Source organism: Pseudophryne corroboree, chromosome 2 (genome assembly GCF_028390025.1).
Source record: "Pseudophryne corroboree isolate aPseCor3 chromosome 2, aPseCor3.hap2, whole genome shotgun sequence".
NCBI lineage: Eukaryota > Metazoa > Chordata > Amphibia > Anura > Myobatrachidae > Pseudophryne > Pseudophryne corroboree.
This window is the reverse complement of record NC_086445.1, coordinates 632,011,283-632,032,557: the sequence shown is the minus strand read 5'-3', so window position 1 is coordinate 632,032,557 and position 21,275 is coordinate 632,011,283. Positions and strand designations below refer to the sequence as shown.

Genomic DNA, 21,275 nt, shown 5'->3' with positions numbered 1-21,275 from the left:
AGGTAGAGGGGATTACTGTAGTCTAATCGAGATGATACAAATGCATGGATGACTTTTGGCAGATCATCTGAGGGAATGAAGTGCTTGATTCTGGCTATGTTCCTCAGGTGAAAGAATGAGGATTTGATTATGGCTGATATCTGATGTTTAAGTGTCAAGCCACCATCCAGGACAACGCCAAGATTCCGCACACGATCTGTAGTTTGTAATTCTGAATCCCCGAGTGTAAGTCCAGTTGGTTGGGTATGCTGCAGTCTTGTCCTTTGATGTTGTGGTCCTATCATAAGGACCTCTGTTTTATCCGGGGTTTAGTCGCAGCCAACTAGCACTCATCCACTCCTGTAGCTCATCTAGACAGCCATTTAGGGTTGATATTGGGTTATCAGTGCCCGGAGCAAATGACAAGTACAGTTGTGTATCATCTGCATAGCAGTGGTAGACTAGCCCATGGTGCCTGATTATTTCACCCAGAGGGAGCATGTATACTGCAAAAAGCATGGGGGATAGTATAGAACCTTGTGGGACACCACATGGCAATGGCACTGGTGGTGATGAGTATAATCCAGATGATACTCTCTGTGACCTGCCTGTGAGAAATGATTTGAACCAGCTTAGGACTGCGCCATCCAGTCCACAAAAATGTATCAGTTGCTCAATCAGAAACCCATGGTCCACGGTATCAAATGCTGCAGAGAGATCCAGAAGGATTAATATTGAACAGTCACCTCTGTCTCTTGCCATCAGAAGATCATTTAACACACACACACCAGGGCTGTTTTCAGTGCTATGTCTTCTCCTGAATCCTGATTGGAATGGATGATCATTGATATCATGGGTTGTCAGGCGGGTTTACAGTTGATTTGCAACCACTTTCTCAATAACCTTTCCTAGAAAAGGAAGGTTCGATACCGGTCTATAGTTGGTCATGCAGTCGGGATCTAAATTAGGTTTTTTAAGAAGAGGTCTAACAATTGCTTCCTTTAGGGGTCCAGGAAATATGCCTGTCTGCAAAGAGCATTGAACAATTTTTGCGAAGACAGGACCAATTATATCCATACAACGTATTTAGAAGCTTGGTTGAGGCAGGGTCCAGATCACAGGTGGTGGGACGCAAAATCTGAGCAATTTCAGCAATGTCCTTTACATCCACTGGGTTAAAGCTGGTTCATGAAGGCAGGTGGCTTATATTGGCAGGTTTTGTAGTTTGACACTCTTATGGTGGCACTGTGGAGATTCCAGCCCGGATGGTGGATATTTTATCTGCAAAGAAGTTTGCAAACTCGTTGCATCTTGCCTGGGAGAGGGTTTCATCAGTCTGCAGGCATGCTGGCTTGCAAAGCATCTCCACTTTGCGGAAAAGTTGAGCTGGCCTATTGTTTGCTGCTGTGATCTCATTTGACAGAAACTGATTTCTTACGGGTGATTGTCAATTGACATTTTTCATTATGCTTTATTAGTTTAATTTTGTCATCCACTAGGTTAATCTTCCTCCATCGTCTTTCCAGTCTACGCCCCCTTTTCTTGAGCTCACTAACACTGTTGTCAAACCAGGGAGCTATTAGTATTCTTTTAATTACTTTTTAAATATATTTTCCTTATTTTCTTTATTTGCCTAATTTGGCTGCAAAAGCCAGATCATACACTCAGCGCCCGTCCCAACTTATCCAAAAGGAGCGATCCTGGTAAGGGGTTTTCTAGGGTCCAGCACGAAGGACAAAAGTGCTGACACCCGGTGTGACACCCTGCAGCGTGGTTGGACGCAGCTGACGGAACCGCCTGTGTTGCGCCCCAGCGCTGAGCAGCGTAGGATAAGTCTGCTACCTTTTTCTCTTTTTCTCTCTTTCTCTCTAGCGAAGTAGACGCTCCTATTCTCTCCCTTCCTTTATGGGGCTAGTTTAGCAGGCGCATTGGCGTACTCGGCCCGCTTCCACACGCGGTAAGCAGTTTCACTGGGGAGGGGAGCATGAGCGGTGCAGCCAAAATTCTGTAGGTGCTTTAATATGGAAGAAAAAAACTGTTATGCACTTCCTCCAGGTTGCGCACTGTAGAATGTTTTCACGACATTGACATGGGTGTTATTCATTACCATTTATTATTACCAGCTATTTATATAGCGCACAAATATTTTGCATGGTGTTGCAAATAAGCTTTGAATTGTGCAACTTGTAGGAGTGCACTTGATTTAAAACCTGTGAAGAGCACGGTAATGTAACCTATTGCTTGCGTGGACACCCATGTTAATGCTGATTTCTCTAACGTCCTAGTGGATGCTGGGAACTCCGTAAGGACCATGGGGAATAGCGGGCTCCGAAGGAGGCTGGGCACTCTAGAAAGATCTTAGACTACCTGGTGTGCACTGGCTCCTCCCACTATGACCCTCCTCCAAGCCTCAGTTAGATTTCGTGCCCGGCCGAGGTTGGATGCACACTAGGGGCTCTCCTGAGCTCTTAGAAAGTTATAGTCTTAGAATTTGTTATTTTCAGTGAGACCTGCTGGCAACAGGCTCACTGCAGCGAGGGACTAAGGGGAGAAGAAGCGAACTCGCCTGCTTGCAGCCGGATTGGGCTTCTTAGGCTACTGGACACCATTAGCTTCAGAGGGATCGACCGCAGGCCCAGCCTTGATGTTCGGTCCCGGAGCCGCGCCGCCGTCCCCCTTACAGAGCCAGAAGCAAGAAGATGGTCCGGAAAATCGGCGGCATGAAGACATCCTGTCTTCACCAAGGTAGCGCACAGCACTGCAGCTGTGCGCCATTGCTCCTCATACACACTTCACACTCCGGTCACTGAGGGTGCAGGGCGCTGGGGGGGGGCGCCCTGAGGCAGCAATAAAAACACCTTGGCTGGCTAAAATACCTCAATATATAGCCCCTGGGGCTATATATGAGGTAAATACCCCTGCCAGAATCCCATAAAAAGCGGGAGAATAGGCCGCGAAAAAGGGGCGGAGCCTATCTCCTCAGCACACTGGCGCCATTTTTCCCTCACAGCTCGGCTGGAAGGAAGCTCCCTGGCTCTTCCCTGCAATTCTACAGTACAGTAAGAGGGAAAAGAGAGGGGGGGGCATTAAAATTGGCACTGCATACAGTATATTATATAAAAAGCAGCTATTAGGGACATAACTCAGTTAGTCCCTGTATATAGCGCTCTGGTGTGTGCTGGCATACTCTTACTCTGTCCCCCCAAAGGGCTTTTGTGGGTCCTGTCCTCTATTTGAGCATTCCCTGTGTGTGTGTGGAGTGTGTCGGTACGGCTGTGTCGACATGTTTGAGGAGGATAATGATGTGGAGGGGGAGCAGATGCCTTTAGCAGGGATGTCACCCCCTGGGGGTCAGACACCTGAGTGGATGGTATTATGGCAGGAAATGAGTGCACGTATAGACTCCTTACATAAAAATTTTTGACGACATGCCGACTGTGGGACAGCCGAGTCTTCAGCTCGTGCCTGTCCAGGTGTCTCAAAAGTCATCAGGGGCTCTGAAACGCCCGTTATCTCAGGTGGCACAAGTAGATGTCGACACGGATACTGACACCAGTGTCGACGACGATGAGTCAAATTTAATGCCCGTTAAGGCCATTCACTGCATGATTGAGGCAATGAAAGAGGTGTTAAATATTTCTGATTTACATCCAGGTACCACAAAAAAGGGTATTATGTTTGGGGAGAAAAAACTACCTGTAGTTTTTCCCCCGTCAGATGAATTAAATGAAGTGTGTGAAGAAGCGTGGGCTTCCCCTGATAAGATATTGGTAATTCCTAAGAAGCTACTAATGGCGTTCCCTTTCCCGCCAGAGGATAGGTTACGTTGGGAAACACCCCCGAGGGTGGATAAAGCGCTCACACGTTTGTCTAAAAAGGTGGCACTACCGTCCCAGGATACGGCCGCCCTTAAGGAACCTGCTGATAGAAAGCAGGAGGCGATCCTGAAGTCTGTATATACACACTCAGGCATTATACTCAGACCAGCTATTGCGTCAGCATGGATGTGCAGTGCTGCCGCTGCGTGGTCAGATAAACTGTCAGAAAATATTGACACGTTAGACAGAGACACGATCCTGCTAACAATTGACCATACATGGAAGTCTTGCCTTATAAGGGGGAGGAATTATTTGGGGATGGTCTCTCCGACCTAGTTTCCACAGCAACGTCTGGGAAGTCAGCATTTTTACCCCATGTCCCCTCACAAAGGCGGAGCCAGGTACGGTGGGGGCCCGCCTCAGGAATTTCAGCGATCAGTGGGCCCGCTCACAGGTGGATCCCTGGATCCTTCAAATAGTATCTCAGGGATACAGGCTGGAATTCGAGGCGACTCCACCCCGCCGTTTCCTAAAATCCGCCTTGCCGATTGCTCCCTCAGACAGGGAGGCGGTGCTAGCAGCGATTCACAAGCTGTATTCCCAGCAGGTGATAATCAAGGTACCCCTACTTCAACAAGGCCGGGGTTACTATTCCACACTATTTGTGGTGCCGAAACCAGACGGTTCGGTGAGACCCATTTTAAATTTGAAATGCTTGAACACATACATAAAAAAATTCAAGTTCAAGATGGAATCGCTCAGGGCGGTTATTGCAAGCCTGGACGAGGGGGATTACATGGTATCCCTGGACATCAAGGATGCTTACCTGCATGTCCCCATTTACAATTCTCACCAGGAGTACCTCAGATTTGTGGTACAGGACTGCCATTACCAATTCCAGACGCTGCCGTTTGGACTCTCCACGGCACCGAGGGTATTTACCAAGGTTATGGCGGAAATGATGATACTCCTTCGAAAAAAGGGAGTTTTAATTATCCCATACTTGGACGATCTCCTAATAAAGGCACGATCCAAGGAACAGTTGTTAGTGGGAGTAGCACTATCTCAGGAAGTGCTGAGCCAGCACGGCTGGATTCTGAATATCCCAAAGTCACAGCTGGTCCCCACGACACGTCTAATGTTCCTGGGAATGATTCTGGACACGGCCCAGAAAAAAGTGTTTCTCCCGGAGGAGAAAGCCAGGGAGTTGTCTTCTCTAGTCAGAGACCACCTAAAACCAAAACAGGTATCGGTGCATCACTGCACGCGGGTCCTGGGAAAGATGGTAGCTTCTTACGAAGCAATTCCATTCGGCAGGTTCCATGCCAGGATTTTTCAGTGGGACCTGTTGGACAAGTGGTCCGGATCGCATCTTCAGATGCATCGTTTAATAACCCTGTCTCCACGAACCAGGGTGTCTCTTCTGTGGTGGCTGCACAGTGCTCATCTTCTGGAGGGACGCAGATTCGGCATACAGGACTGGGTCCTGGTGACCAAGGATGCCAGCCTACGAGGCTGGGGGGCAGTCACAAAGGGAAGAAATTTCCAAGGACTATGGTCAAGTCAGGAGACTGCCCTTCACATAAATATTCTGGAACTGAGGGCCATTTACAATGCCCTAAGTCAAGCAAAATCCCTGCTCCTACACCAGCCGGTGCTGATCCAGTCAGACAACATCACGGCAGTCGCCCATGTGAATCGACAGGGCGGCACAAGAAGCAGGACGGCGATGGCAGAAGCCACAAAAATTCTCAGATGGGCGGAGAATCATGTACTAGCACTGTCAGCAGTGTTCATCCCGGGAGTGGACAACTGGGAAGCAGACTTTCTCAGCAGGCACGACCTCCACCCGGGAGAGTGGGGACTTCATCCAGAAGTCTTCCAAATGATTGTAAATCAATGGGGTCGTCCACAGGTGGACATGATGGCGTCCCGCCTAAACAAAAAACTAGAGAAGTATTGCGCCAGGTCAAGAGACCCTCAGGCGATAGCTGTGGACGCTCTAGTGACACCGTGGGTGTACCGGTCAGTTTATGTGTTCCCTCCTCTACCTCTCATACCAAAGGTATTGAGAATAATAAGAAAGCGAGGAGTAAACACAATTCTCGTGGTTCCGGATTGGCCGAGAAGAGCGTGGTACCCGGAACTTCAAGAGATGATCTCAGAGGACCCGTGGTCTCTGCCGCTCAGACAGGACCTGCTGCAGCAGGGCCCCTGTCTGTTCCAAGACTTACAGCGGCTGCGTTTGACGGCATGGCGGTTGAACGCCGGATCCTGAAGGAAAAGGGCATTCCGGAGGAAGTCATTCCTACGCTTATTAAAGCCAGGAAAGATGTTACGGCAAAGCATTATCACCGCATATGGCGGAAATATGTTGCATGGTGCGAGGCCAAAAAGGCCCCAACAGAGGAATTTCAACTAGGTCGATTTCTGCATTTCCTGCAAGCAGGAGTGAATATGGGCCTAAAACTGGGCTCCATCTCGGCTCTGTCGATTTTCTTTCAAAAAGAACTAGCTTCAGTACCTGAAGTTCAGACATTTGTGAAAGAAGTGCTGCATATTCAGCCCCCATTTGTGCCTCCTGTGGCACCTTAGGATCTCAACGTGATGTTGAGTTTCTTAAAATCACATTGGTTTGAGCCACTAAAAACCGTGGATCTGAAATATCTCACGTGGAAAGTGGTAATGTTATTGGCCTTGGCTTCAGCCAGGCGAGTGTCAGAGTTGGCGGCTTTATCATGCAAAAGCCCTTATCTGATTTTCCATATGGATAGGGCAGAATTGAGGACTCGTCCCCAGTTTCTCCCTAAGGTGGTGTCAGTGTTTCACCTGAACCAGCCTATTGTGGTGCCTGCGGCTACTAAGGATTTGGAGGACTCCAAGTTGCTAGACGTTGTCAGGGCCCTGAAAATATATGTTTCCTGGACGGCTGGAGTCAGAAAATCTGACTCGCTGTTTATCCTGTATGCACCCAACAAGCTGGGTGCTCCTGCTTCTAAGCAGACTATTGCTCGTTGGATTTGTAGTACAATTCAGCTTGCACATACTGTGGCAGGCCTGCCACAGCCAAAATCTGTCAATGCCCATTCCACAAGGAAGGTGGGCTCATCTTGGGCGGCTGCCCGAGGGGTCTCGGCTTTACAACTTTGCCGAGCAGCTACTTGGTCAGGGGCAAACACGTTTGCAAAATTCTACAAATTTGATACCCTGGCTGAGGAGGACCTGGAGTTCTCTCATTCGGTGCTGCAGAGTCATCCGCACTCTCCCGCCCGTTTGGGAGCTTTGATATAATCCCCATGGTCCTTACGGAGTTCCCAGCATCCACTAGGACGTTAGAGAAAATAAGAATTTACTCACCGGTAATTCTATTTCTTTATCATCCACTAGGGGTCACTGGAGTACTCTTGGGATATGGACGGGCTTCCGCAGGAAACAGCACTGAATATTCAAATTAGTAACACTCCACCCCTCCATATCCCTGAGCACTTACTCAGTGTTTTTTCTGTGCTGAACGTGGTAGCAGCTTAATACCTGAAGTCACGGTTTTGTTGAAGAAACTTTTATTTTTATTTTTATTTTTTCTACTATTTGTACACATCCCTTTCCCCCTTCCAAAAGGCAGGGTCAGGGATCGTGCAGCTGCTGATAGCAGCACGGGCGTGTCGGGCCTCTCTGAAAGAGCTCCCTCACAGCCCTCACATCCTCCTGCACTGGCTAGCCGGCGCTTACTGAAAAGCCCCGTCGGAGCCTCCGCACGTCTGCGGGAGTAAGGTATGTGAAACGGGGCGGTCAGCTCCCGCTGCCGCCCCGACGTGTGGGGACATAGTGCTTGGTGACGGCAGAGGGATTGTTACGCGGCTCTCCCCTCTCAGCCTCCGGCAGGTACCGCGGCTCTCCCCGCTCAGGCGCCCGCACGTTCGGCCGCGGTTCTCCCCGCTCAGGCGCCCGCACGGTCGGCCACAGACCTCCGTGCAGGCACCGCGGCTCTCCCCGTTCAGGCGCCCGCACGGTCGGCCACAGACCTCCGTGCGGGCACCGCGGCTCTCCCCGCTCAGGCGCCCGCACGTTCGGCCACAGACCTCCGTGCAGGCACCGCTGATCGATTCTTACAGGCCGCCGCCCGCCACTCTACGATACCCGCTGGGGGCCCACACGCTGCGCTGCCGCTGTAAAAAGAGCAGGCAGCCATTACAGGGGGGACAATAATAATGTCGCAGAGAAATACTGCAGCAGCAGCGGAGATTGTTACAGTATAATCAGTGAAAGTTGTACCAGCACGGTGATTATATGTATAAGTTAGCAGGGCAGACATTTTTAACATGCTTCCTGTGTTTTCCTGCTGTGATTCCAGAACGTTCCTGCCTTACATCTCTACACCACCGGAAGGCGCAGGGGTGTTAGTGGGAATTTGGGATCAAATTTCTTAGTACTGGCCACGTGTATTGCACTGGGCCAGATATATATACAGAGCCACCTTATTGCTATTTTACTGAGTCGTGCAGGTGTCTGTTTTTTGTGTATTGTATTGTCTGTCGCCATGAGTAAGGCACCAGCAAAAACTAAAAAGCATATTTGCAAAGTATGTGGCAGTGTGTTACCGGATGCATCTACCACATGTAACGTATGTTTTGTGGATTCCGTTCAGAATACCATTTCTGCTCCGGTTTTGCAACCAATTTCCTCACCGGACCCTCCGTGGGGTATGTTAGTAAATGTACTGGAGAAATTTCAGACAGAAATGACCGCTGCTCGTCTGGAGCGAGAAACGTTAAGATCTGAGTCTAGGGTGAGACCGCCAGAACTACCGGAGGCGTCTCAGCCTTGCGTACGGTCCAAATCCATTTTGGGCAAACGGGATAATTTTCATATGTCTTATGATTTTCCAGTGTCTGCTATGTTGCATTCTGACGATTCCATCCCAGACCTCACGGAACACGATGAGGGGGAGGAGGGCGAAGTGGAGTCAGATGGCGAGGATGTTAACAGTTCCGGCATTGATGATCTCATCAGAGCGGTACGGCAGTCGCTAAGGTTTCCTGAAGCTGAGCAGCCTCTCACCAATGATCAGGTCGTATTTACTAAACGACGGAAGACGCCAGTAAGTTTTCCTGTGTCGGATTCTCTAAATCAGATGTTAGTAGAAACAAGACAGAATCCAGATAAACGGTTTTCTATACCTCGCAGATTTAAGTCTAGTTATCCGTTTCCAGACTCGGTAACGTGTACATGGGAGAATCCACCAATAGTTGATTCTTCAGTGTCAAAGCTTACCAAGAAATTAACCATACCAGTGCCATCAGCTACTACGCTTAAAGATCCTTCAGATCGTAAGATAGAAACTATGCTAAAATCCATGTATGTAGCAGCAGGTGTGATGCTAAGACCTGGATTGGTTGGCATTTGGGTCACTAAGGCGCTCATAATATGGCTTACAGAACTCAAATCTGCTTTACATGACGAAAACCTGATAATTCAGGTAAATCAAATGATTGAGGCTGTAGAGTATCTCTGTACAGCGTCTACTGACGTCTGTCAGCTCACTTCTCGTATTTCATCTTCGCTAGTTACGGCACGAAGAGCACTCTACCTGCGTACTTATCAAGCGGAGGCAGAGGTCAAACGAAGTATAGAGGCGTTGCCTTACGATGGCAAGAAGTTGTTTGGTCCAGAATTGGACGCATGGATTAAGGAGGCTACGGGAGGTAAGTCTGTGTTCTTACCAGTGCCTCCACCTGCGCCAAGAAGAAGGTACGCTGGACCTTCGTTCAAATCCTTTAGATCTCAGCCCTTTCGAGGACGTGGCAGAGGATCAGCCACGCCTGCTAGACGTGGTCGAGGACGTGGTTTCCATCAAACCAACACAACTCGCCAAGACGCTAAGGTTACCGACAAGCCAGTGGCATGACGGCCTACCAGCCCATCTCGGTTCTCCAACTGTGGGAGCACGCCTTCAGACGTTCCATGGGGCGTGGTTCCACACATCCGCGGAGGGCTGGATTCGCAATTTAGTGTTAACAAAATAGAGTTCGACTGTCTGCCGCCTCTGCGGTTTTTCAAGACAGGCTTGCCTCTGTCGGACGACAAGAGGACAGTTTTGCAAATTGCCATTCAGTCCTTACTGGATTCGGCAGTGTTGATTCCGGTCCCTGTACACCAACAGGGTCAGGGTTATTATTCAAGTCTATTTGTGGTCCCGAAGCCGGATGGCTCAGTCAGACCAATATTGAACTTAAAGGGCCTCAATCAGTACGTAACTTACTACAGATTCAAAATGGAGTCTCTACGGTCGGTGATTGCGGGATTAGAGACCAAGGAATTTATGATTGCGCTAGACCTCAAGGATGCGTACTTACACATTCCAATTTGGCAGCCTCATCAGAAATTCTTACGATTTGCAATACGCCAGAACCATTACCAGTTTCAGGCTCTGCCGTTTGGCCTGTCATCAGCGCCTCGGGTATTCACCAAAGTAATGTCTGTGATGATAGCTCACCTCAGATCCCTGGGAGTGACAATAGTTCCGTATTTAGACGATCTGCTCATCAAAGCTCCGTCTCCACAGATACTTACCCAACATGCGCTGCTAACTTACAATGTACTGGTTCACCACGGTTGGATTGTAAATTTCAAGAAATCACATCTGATTCCGTCTCAACGCCTTCAGTTCCTAGGTATGATTCTCGATACGGTCAATCAAAGGATTTACCTACCACAACAAAAAGTACAAATGCTACGCCATCTAGTACAATTAGTACTCAAACCACGCACAGTGTCGGTACACTTGTGCATTCGCCTGTTAGGCACAATGGTGGCAGCTTTCGAGGCGCTTCAGTTCGGAAGATTTCACTCTCGTCCATTTCAGCTGAACGTGCTTGCCCAGTGGTCGGGCTCGCATCTGCAGATTCACCACAGAGTGAGGTTGTCACCAATAGCAAGAGTTTCTCTGCTATGGTGGCTCAAGGAACACAATTTAACCGCAGGAAGACGGTTCGGAGTTTGCAATTGGATAATTCTAACTACGGACGCCAGTCTCAGAGGTTGGGGAGCGGTAATTCAAAATTGTCAGCTCCAGGGTCTCTGGGCGGATCACGAGAAATTGCTGTCTATAAATGTTCTAGAACTCCGCGCAATTTACAATGCGCTACGACAAGCAGTGCACATGATTCGCTCTCAGCCTGTCCAAGTGCAGTCAGACAATGCGACGGCGGTCGCATACATCAACAAACAAGGAGGAACGAGAAGCCGCATGGCAATGCGGGAAGTAGCTCGAATCCTCAATTGGGCGGAATGCCACCAGGTGATATTGTCGGCCGTGTTCATTCCGGGAGTGGACAACTGGGAAGCGGATTATCTCAGTCGTCGGGATTTTCACCCAGGCGAATGGTCATTAAATCCAGAAGTGTTTCACATGTTGGTTCAGCGATGGGGTTATCCTCAGGTGGACCTGATGGCATCTCGACACAATCATCAAACGCCCCAGTATGTGTCCAGAACAAGGGATCCAAAGGCAGTCGCGGTGGATGCTCTCACTGTCGCGTGGCCGTACAGTCTTGTGTATCTGTTTCCACCGTTTCCGCTGCTCCCTCTGGTGCTAAAACGGATCAAAAGAGAGTCGCTCACAGTCATACTAGTGGCGCCTCATTGGCCTCGGAGAGCTTGGTTCTCGGATCTTCGAGGATTACTCGCAGACGATCCGTGGCCGCTCCCGATACGTCCAGACCTGTTACAACAGGGTCCGTTTCTTTACCCCGATTTAGCGCGGCTGCGTTTGACGGGGTGGCTGTTGAGACCGCCCTCTTAAGAAGAGAGGGCATTCCAGATTCAGTTATACCAACCATGTTACGAGCTAGAAAGCCGGTTACGGCAGCTCATTATTACAGAATATGGCGTGCCTATATAGGTTGGTGTGAAGCTCGGAAATTTCCGACATCAGCTTTCAAGTTATGCCGCCTTTTGTTGTTTCTACAAACAGGCTTAGATGGAGGATTGCGTTTATCTACACTAAAGGTGCAGGTATCTGCTTTGTCAATTTACTTTCAAAGACGATTGGCTCTATTGCCGTCTATACGCACTTTTCTCCAAGGTGTACTCAGGGTACAGCCTCCATTCATACCACCTACAGCGCCATGGGACTTGAATCTGGTTTTGGAGTTCTTACAGTCTTCATATTTTGAACCCTTACAACAAGTGGATATAAAGTTTCTCACTTGGAAAACAATTTTTCTCTTAGCCTTAGCTTCCGCAAGGCGTGTTTCGGATTTGGGTGCCTTGTCATGCAAGCCACCGTATTTGGTGTTTCATGATGACAGAGCGGAACTTCGGACGAATCCCGCCTTCTTACCAAAGGTAGTGTCATCTTTTCACATCAATCAACCAATAGTAGTTCCTGTGTTGACAGCACATTCTGGAACTCTGGATGTGGTTCGCGCATTACGCGTTTATGTATCCCGAACGTCTTCAGTTCGTAAGACGGATACGTTATTTGTTCTCTATGATGCTGCCAAGATGGGTTGGCCAGCATCTAAACAAACTTTATCCAGATGGATAAAACTGACCATACGCCAGGCTTACCTTCATGCTAGGTTACAACCGCCTACGTCAGTAACCGCTCATTCCACACGTTCTGTGGGAACTTCATGGGCAGCTGGTCGTGGGGCTTCTGCGACGCAGCTTTGCCGGGCGGCTACATGGTCTTCCGTGCACACGTTTGTGCGCTTTTACAAGTTTGATACTTTTGCGGCATCAGCATCTAGCTTTGGCCGCCTAGTTTTACAAGTGCCAAACAGCTCTCCCGCCCACGGGGGAAGCTTTGGTACGTCCCAAGAGTACTCCAGTGACCCCTAGTGGATGATAAAGAAAATAGGATTTTGGTACTTACCAGGTAAATCCTTTTCTTTGAATCCATAGGGGGCACTGGACGCCCACCCAGAGCAGTTTTACCTACTTGTGGTTAGTTCTGAGGATCTTATGGTAACACACTTTCACCGGCTGGTTCAAGTTACAAGTGCTGGTTAGGGTGTCAACTGTTAGTTGTCAGTAACGTTATGTGTTAACTTCGTTATTGTCAGTTATGTTATATGTAATACTCCATTATTAACCTCTCTTAATTCCTGTTCGGCTCAGTAAAAAACACTGAGTAAGTGCTCAGGGATATGGAGGGGTGGAGTGTTACTAATTTGAATATTCAGTGCTGTTTCCTGCGGAAGCCCGTCCATATCCCAAGAGTACTCCAGTGCCCCCTATGGATTCAAAGAAAAGGATTTACCTGGTAAGTACCAAAATCCTATTTTCTCGTAGTCCGTAGTGGATGCTGGGCGCCCATCCCAAGTGCGGTTTATCTGCAATACTTGTACATAGTTATTGTTAACTAAATCGGGTTATTGTTGAGCCATCTGTTGAGAGGCTCTATTGTTTCATACTGTTAACTGTGTTTCATATCACGAGTTGTACGGTGTGATTGGTGTGGCTGGTATGAGTCTTACCCGGGATTCAAAATCCTTCCTTATTGTGTACGCTCGTCCGGGCACAGTACCTAACTGAGGCTTGGAGGAGGGTCATAGTGGGAGGAGCCAGTGCACACCAGGTAGTCTAAGATCTTTCTAGAGTGCCCAGCCTCCTTCGGAGCCTGCTATTCCCCATGGTCCTTACGGAGTTCCCAGCATCCACTACGGACTACGAGAAATAGAATTACCGGTGAGTAAATTCTTGTTTTTAATTAAATAGCACAGAGTCACAGTTGTGGGTTTTCAACTGGTGGTAACGTGTTAACAGAACTGATTGAAGTCTGGCATCGTCCTGGTTTCTTTTCCTTTTATGTTGAATATTGTTTTTTTTATTTTTTACTGTCTTGAAGGTTAAAGGGAGTTTGTTGTATATGTAAAATGTTCAAAATTTCTTACAGTTAATTGGGGCCATCCTTTAAAGCTTGGACATGTTGAAACTAAGCAAAACTAATTCCATTTTACAATCAGCCAGAAGAGGGCGCAAAGTGCCAGTGTAAAATAACAACCAGGCTGATTGCTTAGCATTCTTATCATGGTATTCTGTGTTTGTTGCGATTGGAAAGGAGAGCATTACACTAATCCACAGGTTTCAGGTTACAAAAGAAAAATGAAGTTTGACATATATCAGTCTGGAAAAGTTCTTCTCGGACTTGCACCAGCCTTAAACGTTGGAAGTACTGTCAAAAGTAATTTACCAAGTAGCGGTGTCCCAGCGCTTTTGTCAGAACTCGATGTAAGGCTGTTTGGGAGCACAATCTTCCTTTTGTGTTGTTCCAGTTGGAAAACAAAGAGAAAACAGTAGTTTGTGCGGTTTGGGTTCAATCCAATTACCTTTGAAGGGTGCGAAGTGCTATTGCAATGGCGTTTAAATGCCAGCAACGATACCCGATCTCGCACCCTTCACGTCCGCGAATCTGGCCCGCCTTAAAGTGCAGCTGATTCGCAGCTGCAATAATATCGCAGCCAATTGGATTGACCCCATTGATGGTAATTTCTCATATCAGGTCATGTTTTAATAGCAATTTCTGTTCATTTGCCAAAGATACAGTACCTTGCTAAAGTATTCACCCCCCTTTGCATTTTTCATGTTTTGTTGCCTCACAACCTGAAATTAAAATGGATTGTTTGAAGGTTTGCATCATTTCATTCACAGAACATGGCTGCAACTTTGAAGCTGTTTTTTTTAATTGTGAAGCAAACAACAAATAGGACAATATAACAGAAAACTTCAGCGTGCATAACTATTCACCCCCCTAAAGTTAGTACTTTGTAGAGCCACCTTTTGCTGCAATTACAGCTGTAAGTCGCTTTGGATAAGTCTATGAGCTTGCCACATCTTGCCACTGGGATGTTTGCCCATTCCTCAAGGCAAAACTGCTCCAGCTCCTTCATGTTGGATGGTTTCCGCTTGTGAACCGCAATCTTCAAGTGTGACCACAAATTCTCAGTTGGATTGAGATCTGGGCTTTAACTAGGCCAATCCAACCCATTTAAATGTTTCCCCTTAAACCACTCGAGTGTTGCTTTAGCAGAATGCTTCGGGTCATTGTCCTGCTGGAAGGTGAATCTCCGTCCCAGTCTCAAATCTCAGGCAGACAAACAGGTTTTGCTCAAGAATATCTCTGTATTTAGCACCATCCATCTTTCCCTCGACTCGAAACAGTTTGCCAGTCCCTGCTGCTGAAAATAATCCCCACAGCATGATGCTGCCACCACCATGTTTCACTGTGGGGGTGGTGTTCTTGGGGTGATGGAATGTGTTGGGTTTGTGCCAGACATAGCGCTTTCCTTGGTGGCCGAAAAGTAAAATTTTAGTCAGATCTGACCGGAGCACCTTCCTCCATACATTTGGGGAGTCGTCCACATGCCTTTTGGCAAACTCAAAACATGCCTTCTTATTTTTAACACTAAGTAATGGCTTTTTTCTGGCCACTGTTCCATAAAGCCAAGCTCTATGGAGTGTACGGCTTATTGTGGTCACATGTGCAGATACACCAGTCTCTGCTGTGGAACTCTGCAGCTCCTTCAGGGTTACCCTTGGTCTCTGTGCTGCACCTCTGATTAATGTCCTCCTTGCCCGGTCTGTGATCTTTTGTGGCCGGCCCTCTCTTGGCAGGTTTGTTGTGGTACCATGTTCTTTCCATTTGAAGATGATGGATTTGATGGTGCTCCAGGGGATTATCAAAGATTTGGATCAAAGACTCGTACTTCTCAACAACTTTGTCCCTGACTTGTTTGGAGAGCTACTTGGTCTTCATGGTGTGATCCCTCTTGCTTAGTGGTGTTATAGCCTCTGGGGTCTTTCAGAAAAGGTGTGTTTATACTGACAGATCATGTGACACTTAGATTGCACACAGGTGGACTGCATTTTCTCTAATTATGTGACTTCTGAAGGTAATTGGTTGCACCAGAACTTGTGAGGGGCTTCATAGCAAAGGGGGTGAATACATATGCACATGCCAATTTTCAGATTTTTATTTATAAAAATTATTTTTTATATAAATTTTTCTCATTTCATTTCACCACTATTTTGTGCAGATCCATCACATAAAATTCAGATTGCAACCTGTAATTTTATTTTCTTTTTAATGTAACAAAATAGGTAAAAAAACCAAGGGGGGGTAAATACTTTATCAAGGCACTGTAAGTTATCCTATTACAAAATCATTACCTTGTGCTAAACTTTCTTCATTTTATTTTAACAAGATGCATGCACTTGCTGACTATAGCAGCCACACCGCAAAATGCTCCCCCCACCATGTTCCATTGTAAGCAAAGTGGTTAGTTTTTGAGGTATACAGCGTTTTCTCCACTCATTGCTTTGATATTTGTCCAAAAAGATTAATTTTGATATCCTCTGACCACAAAATCTCTTTTCACTTTTCAGCTGGATTGCCCTAGTGCTTTTTGGCCAACTCGAGATGTGTTTTTTGCATTTTTCATTCTATGCATTGGTGTGTTTTTGTTTCATGTAGGACAGTATTGTGCATTGCTCATGAGTTGGTTAGCTGGTGCACCTTTATTCTAGTCTCTACAACAGTGATTTTCAACCTTTTTTTCACTCGCGGCACACCAAACAATATTTTAAAATTGCCAAGGCACACCATCCGTTCCCCACAGAAAAAAACTAAAAAACACACATTGGCCTTCACAGTAATAAAAAATCCACACATACATTGGCCTACATAGAAAAAACAATCACATTGCTCCCCACATAAATCATGTTGCTCACACATAAATCAATCACATTTCTCCCCACATAAATCCTATTGCGCCCCACATGAATTATTCACACTGTTCCCCCCCCCATAAATCCTATTGCTCCCCACAGGAGAAATAACATAAAAAATATTAGCCCCTGCCGGGCAGCTGTCCTCCTCCCTGTCCCTCAGTGGCGGGGGTTGTTCATAGTGGATTGCTGCGAATACTGAGCAGCGTGCGGTCAGGCAGGTGTGGATGTGGGTGGGCAAGGAAAGCTGTGGATGCACGCGGGAACTGGAAGAAGTGTATGCTGGCAGGTGGGCTGGCTGGGTGGTGAGATGCGGCGGCCGTGACCTATGATATCACACCGCCGCGTCAACACGGCACAGGTCACAGCCAGAGCATAAATGATCCTCTAAGAAGAGCCCGGGCCAACAGTTCACTCTGAAGGTGCAGGAAGCTGCTCTGGCTCCGCGGCACACCTTGCAACTGGTCGCGGCACACTAGTGTGCCACGGCACACTGGTTGAAAAAGCCTGCTCTACAATGTAGAACCTTCAAATTGATTCTTGGTGGCTTCTCCCACAAGTCTCCTCTGTGTGCTCAGAGTTTTGCGAGACAATCCTCTCTAGACAGTGTGTGGGCAGCATGATATACAGTAGGTACTGCTCTGAGTATTGAACCAACAGTATACACTTGGGTATTGTTTTATGCTCTTTTTCTACTAATGTATTTATTTGCATTACATTATTAGTAGGATGTTCTTTATTTTTAGATTCCCAAGTTTAATTGTGATCCCTTACTACTTGTGCACGAGTCAGCAAATGTGGCAGTTATTTAATAGTTGACAAGTGGAAGCCGATTGTAATGCACTTTTGTTCTCATTTGACAATTGTTTTGCTTCCGGCACACAGGTATTAAGTACATTCTAACAGCATTATAAGATATACAGGTTGAGTATCCCATATCCAAATATTCCGAAATACGGAATATTCCGAAATACGGATGTTTTTGAGTGAGACTGAGATATTGAAACCTTTGTTTTCTGATGGCTCAATGTACACAAACTTTGTTTAATACACAAAATAATTAAAAATATTGTATTAAATGACCTTCAGGCTGTGTGTATAAGGTGTATATGAAACATAAATGAATTGTGTGAATGTACACACACTTTGTTTAATGCACAAAGTTATTAAAAATATTGGCTAAAATTACCTTCAGGCTGTGTGTATAAGGTGTATATGAACCATAAAAGCATTCTGTGCTTAGACGTGGGTCCCATCACCATGATATCCCATTATGGTATGCAATTATTCCAAAATACGGAATAATCCGATATCCAAAATACCTCTGGTCCCAAGCATTTTGGATATGGGATACTCAACCTGTATATAGTTTTTTTCTTTAACCTAAAACAATGTTGTATTTAAACTTGTATTTTGAGGCTCACTGTAGAATTTAAATAAATTAGGATAATTGGTCAAGGGCCCAAATAATTTTACAATTTACTGTAAAGCTGTAGAAATGCTGGCTAGCAACCCTTGCATTTGGCCTTTAGTATGTTCTAACAATTGTTTTTGTTTTGTTGCAGAGTGTGCACGGGCCTTACCCCTTTGGAGAGTCCTAAAAGAAGCTTTATTTTTCTCCAATGCCTTGTGTCCTTTTCCCACTCCCTGAAATAGGACATCTTCTGCAAGATACCTATTGAGGATGATTTGGGGACAGTGGTGTTAGTTACCCTGTGAATTATATTCCGGGTGCTGCCTTCCTTTCTCCTTCTGAAGAGGTTTTTTTGTTTTCTTTTGTGCACAACCTTTAGACACCAAGAACAAATCAAATGGGCAAAAAAAAAAAAGGATTCGTATATATTCAGGTGTAGGAGATCAGTGTGTTTCATTTTAATACCGTGGTTTACAATTGTTTAATGCAAATTAGCAAATAATTTGATAATTTATTCCAACAGTTGTGTTCTTAAACATGTTTAGCGGCAAGCCTATCAGAAAGTGCATAAGAAGCTGGGAGGGTTATTTTAGGATCTGTGAAACATGCCATGATTTACTTTGTTTCCTAAAGTGCTAAATTGCAATTACTGGTACTGGCCTTTAATCCATAAAACTTTTCAAATCAGTGGCAGTGACTTTTCAGAAGCAGCTGATATTGAATTGTCGCAGAAATTGTTTTATTCCTTTTGGAGGAGAGGGGTGGTTCCCCATTCACACAGCGTGCGATAGAGAAGCAGAATAGAATTTGAGTATGTTCCAGGCTTACAATTATAATTAAATAGGTGTCCTGTTACTGCACACTAGAAGAGTGAATGAGAGTTGTATGGAGGAGTTGCCATTGAACACACTGCTCACTACACTCTCATTCTTGTGCGGAGAACATCTTATGATGCAGTACAAGCTCTCAACCGTTCACAGTAGTTTTGTTAGGCCATTTACGTTTAATGGCAAATTCAAAATGTTGTAATTAAATATTGCTTAAAAATACTTCCAATAATATTTCCAAAAAAAACACAAGATACTTTTGCTATTGTAGATTACTTTCTCTGCATTCTTTCCCATGTTTTCTAAGTTACTTGAATGTCAAGAAATATAGTAAAAATGTTTTTTTAAAGGAAGGAATGTAGGGAATAGATGTTACTTTAGGTCTACAGGGTGCTTTAAAGAGATTGTTAAACATTCATATCATTTATTAGTGAACTCGTCCATACTCTTCACAATTAGTTTTACACTGTAGAAACCTTTCAATGAAGACTCGTGCTGAATTCTAAAGGTTCCGTTAATTACAGTAAGCTATAACATTACATTGTATATATTTAATATCACTGTTGTAGGGTACAGTATCCGCTACCCCTACGACTTAGTCACCTAGTCAAGGCTCTGTGTGATCAATTTTTTATGGGAAAACACATTATCACTGAGCGTACTTGCTGCTTGACCCACTTATCTTTACTAAATGCTTCTTCTAAATGTACTGTCTCTCAATTCCCTCTTCCCAAAAAAACTTCCACATAACTATCAGTATACACATTCAAAAACTAATTTGCCTAATTGCAAGCAAAATGAAAGCTGGTTTCCCGCAGGAAAAGTCTAAATTCCCTCCTGTATGTTTCCTTTATATCCTCCCTTGTGCACAAGTGGGATTATAAGTACCTCCATGATTTTAAGAGATTCATTTACTGACCAGGAACAGATACTCTGTCGTGTTGAGCAGCCTGGAGACCTGAGTTTGGGAATTCTTATTTAAGGTTATATTGTAGAAACACACTTTCAAGCCCTGTCTCCAAAATGGGGAAAAAAAAAAAAACAAATATTCAGATGATAATATACAGATATAATTTTCGCATAAAAAGCTACTTGTTTCTTGTATTTTTTTATGGTGTGAGCGTTCAGTAGGTAGGTTGCGTGCTCAGGGTCAGACATGCATGAGATGAGTGTGCAGAGTGCTTGAGGGTTTTTTTTTTTTTTTTTGGGAGGGGGGGTTGGAAGGGATTGGGTGAAATGCTTGGAAAATTCAAAAACCTGACAAAAATCTGAAAAATTAGGATTTTTTTTCCTTACTGTTTAAAGAATATTTCTATCAATAAATTAACGTGGAAAAAGTGCTTTCTGTGTTTACTTGCACATTTTAGATACTGACCTTCTACACTTATACTTCTATACTTGAATATAAACATATTTTTCCATTTAATTTTCCATTTTTGCACATTACTTCATGAGGGATTTCTGTAGTTATTGTGGCAGAATAAATTAACTTTTTTTCTGGAAATAGATGAAGGTGAACTAATCTGTTACGGGGTGGGCATACCTTCACATCCTTTGGGGACTACATTGGGGTGTTTGCATCTGGAGGTGGGGTTTTGCTTACTGTTTTTACTGAGCCCTCATCCTTCCACTGGCCATGAAATGTGCAGAAATGTGGTACAGGTTGAGTATCCAAAATCCAAATATTCAGAAATACGGAATTTCTTGAGTGAGACTGAGATAGTGAAACCTTTGTTTTCTGTTGGCTCAATATACACAAACTTTGTTTAATGCACAAAAGTATTCCAAATATTGTATTAAATGACCTTCAGGCTGTGTGTATAAACTGTATATGGAACATAAATGAATTGTGTGAGTGTACACACTTTGTTTAATGCACAAAGTTATTAAAAAGCTAAAATGACCTTCAGGCTGTGTATAAGGTGTATATGAAACATAAATGCATTCTGTGCTTAGACTTGGGTCCCATCACCATGATATCTCATTATGGTATGCAATTATTCCAAAATACGGAAAAATCCGATATCCAAAATACTTCTGGTCCCAAGCATTTTGGATAAGGGATACTCAACCTGTAGTACAAAAATAGTCACTTATGTCGCCAAACTCCTCCAGTGGCAACTGGAACTGTATACTTTTGGATGGTGTATACATAGGCTGCAACGCCTCTTTGGGTCATACTCATTATGACCATTTAATTTGGGTCCAGACTACTGGAGAACAGACAAAATTTTGACTGAGGTCGCTGGACTTAACACGTCAGTTAAGGGAAGGATTAGAGTGAGAACTCCTCTCTGTGATCAGTGCCGCCAGATAGGGGAAGGGGGGCACAGTTGGAGCGATCACCCCCTTTGTACAGTCCACCACTGATCATTTTGCTCTGCATCCTGACCTGAACTGAAGAGAGTAGAGGCCTTCCTTCAGGTGGGGGATGCTGAAAGTTCTGAGCAGCTCAGCTGCAGTTAGCGGAGCTGGGCATGTAGTACAGCAGGCATAATCCTGTCC

The 21,275-nt window shown here is 45.4% G+C and overlaps 1 protein-coding gene across 1 annotated transcript in view; it reads left to right on the top strand.

Moving 5' to 3' along the window:
* ILRUN (inflammation and lipid regulator with UBA-like and NBR1-like domains) overlaps positions 1–20,110 on the top strand; it is a 137,101-nt gene extending 116,991 nt beyond the window's left edge. The window contains exon 5 of the mRNA XM_063954904.1: positions 18,095–20,110. Within this exon, the coding sequence (XP_063810974.1) occupies positions 18,095–18,130 (36 nt within the window). The 3' untranslated portion in view covers positions 18,131–20,110. The remainder of the gene's footprint in view (positions 1–18,094) is intronic.
* Positions 20,111–21,275: the final 1,165 nt, after the last annotated feature.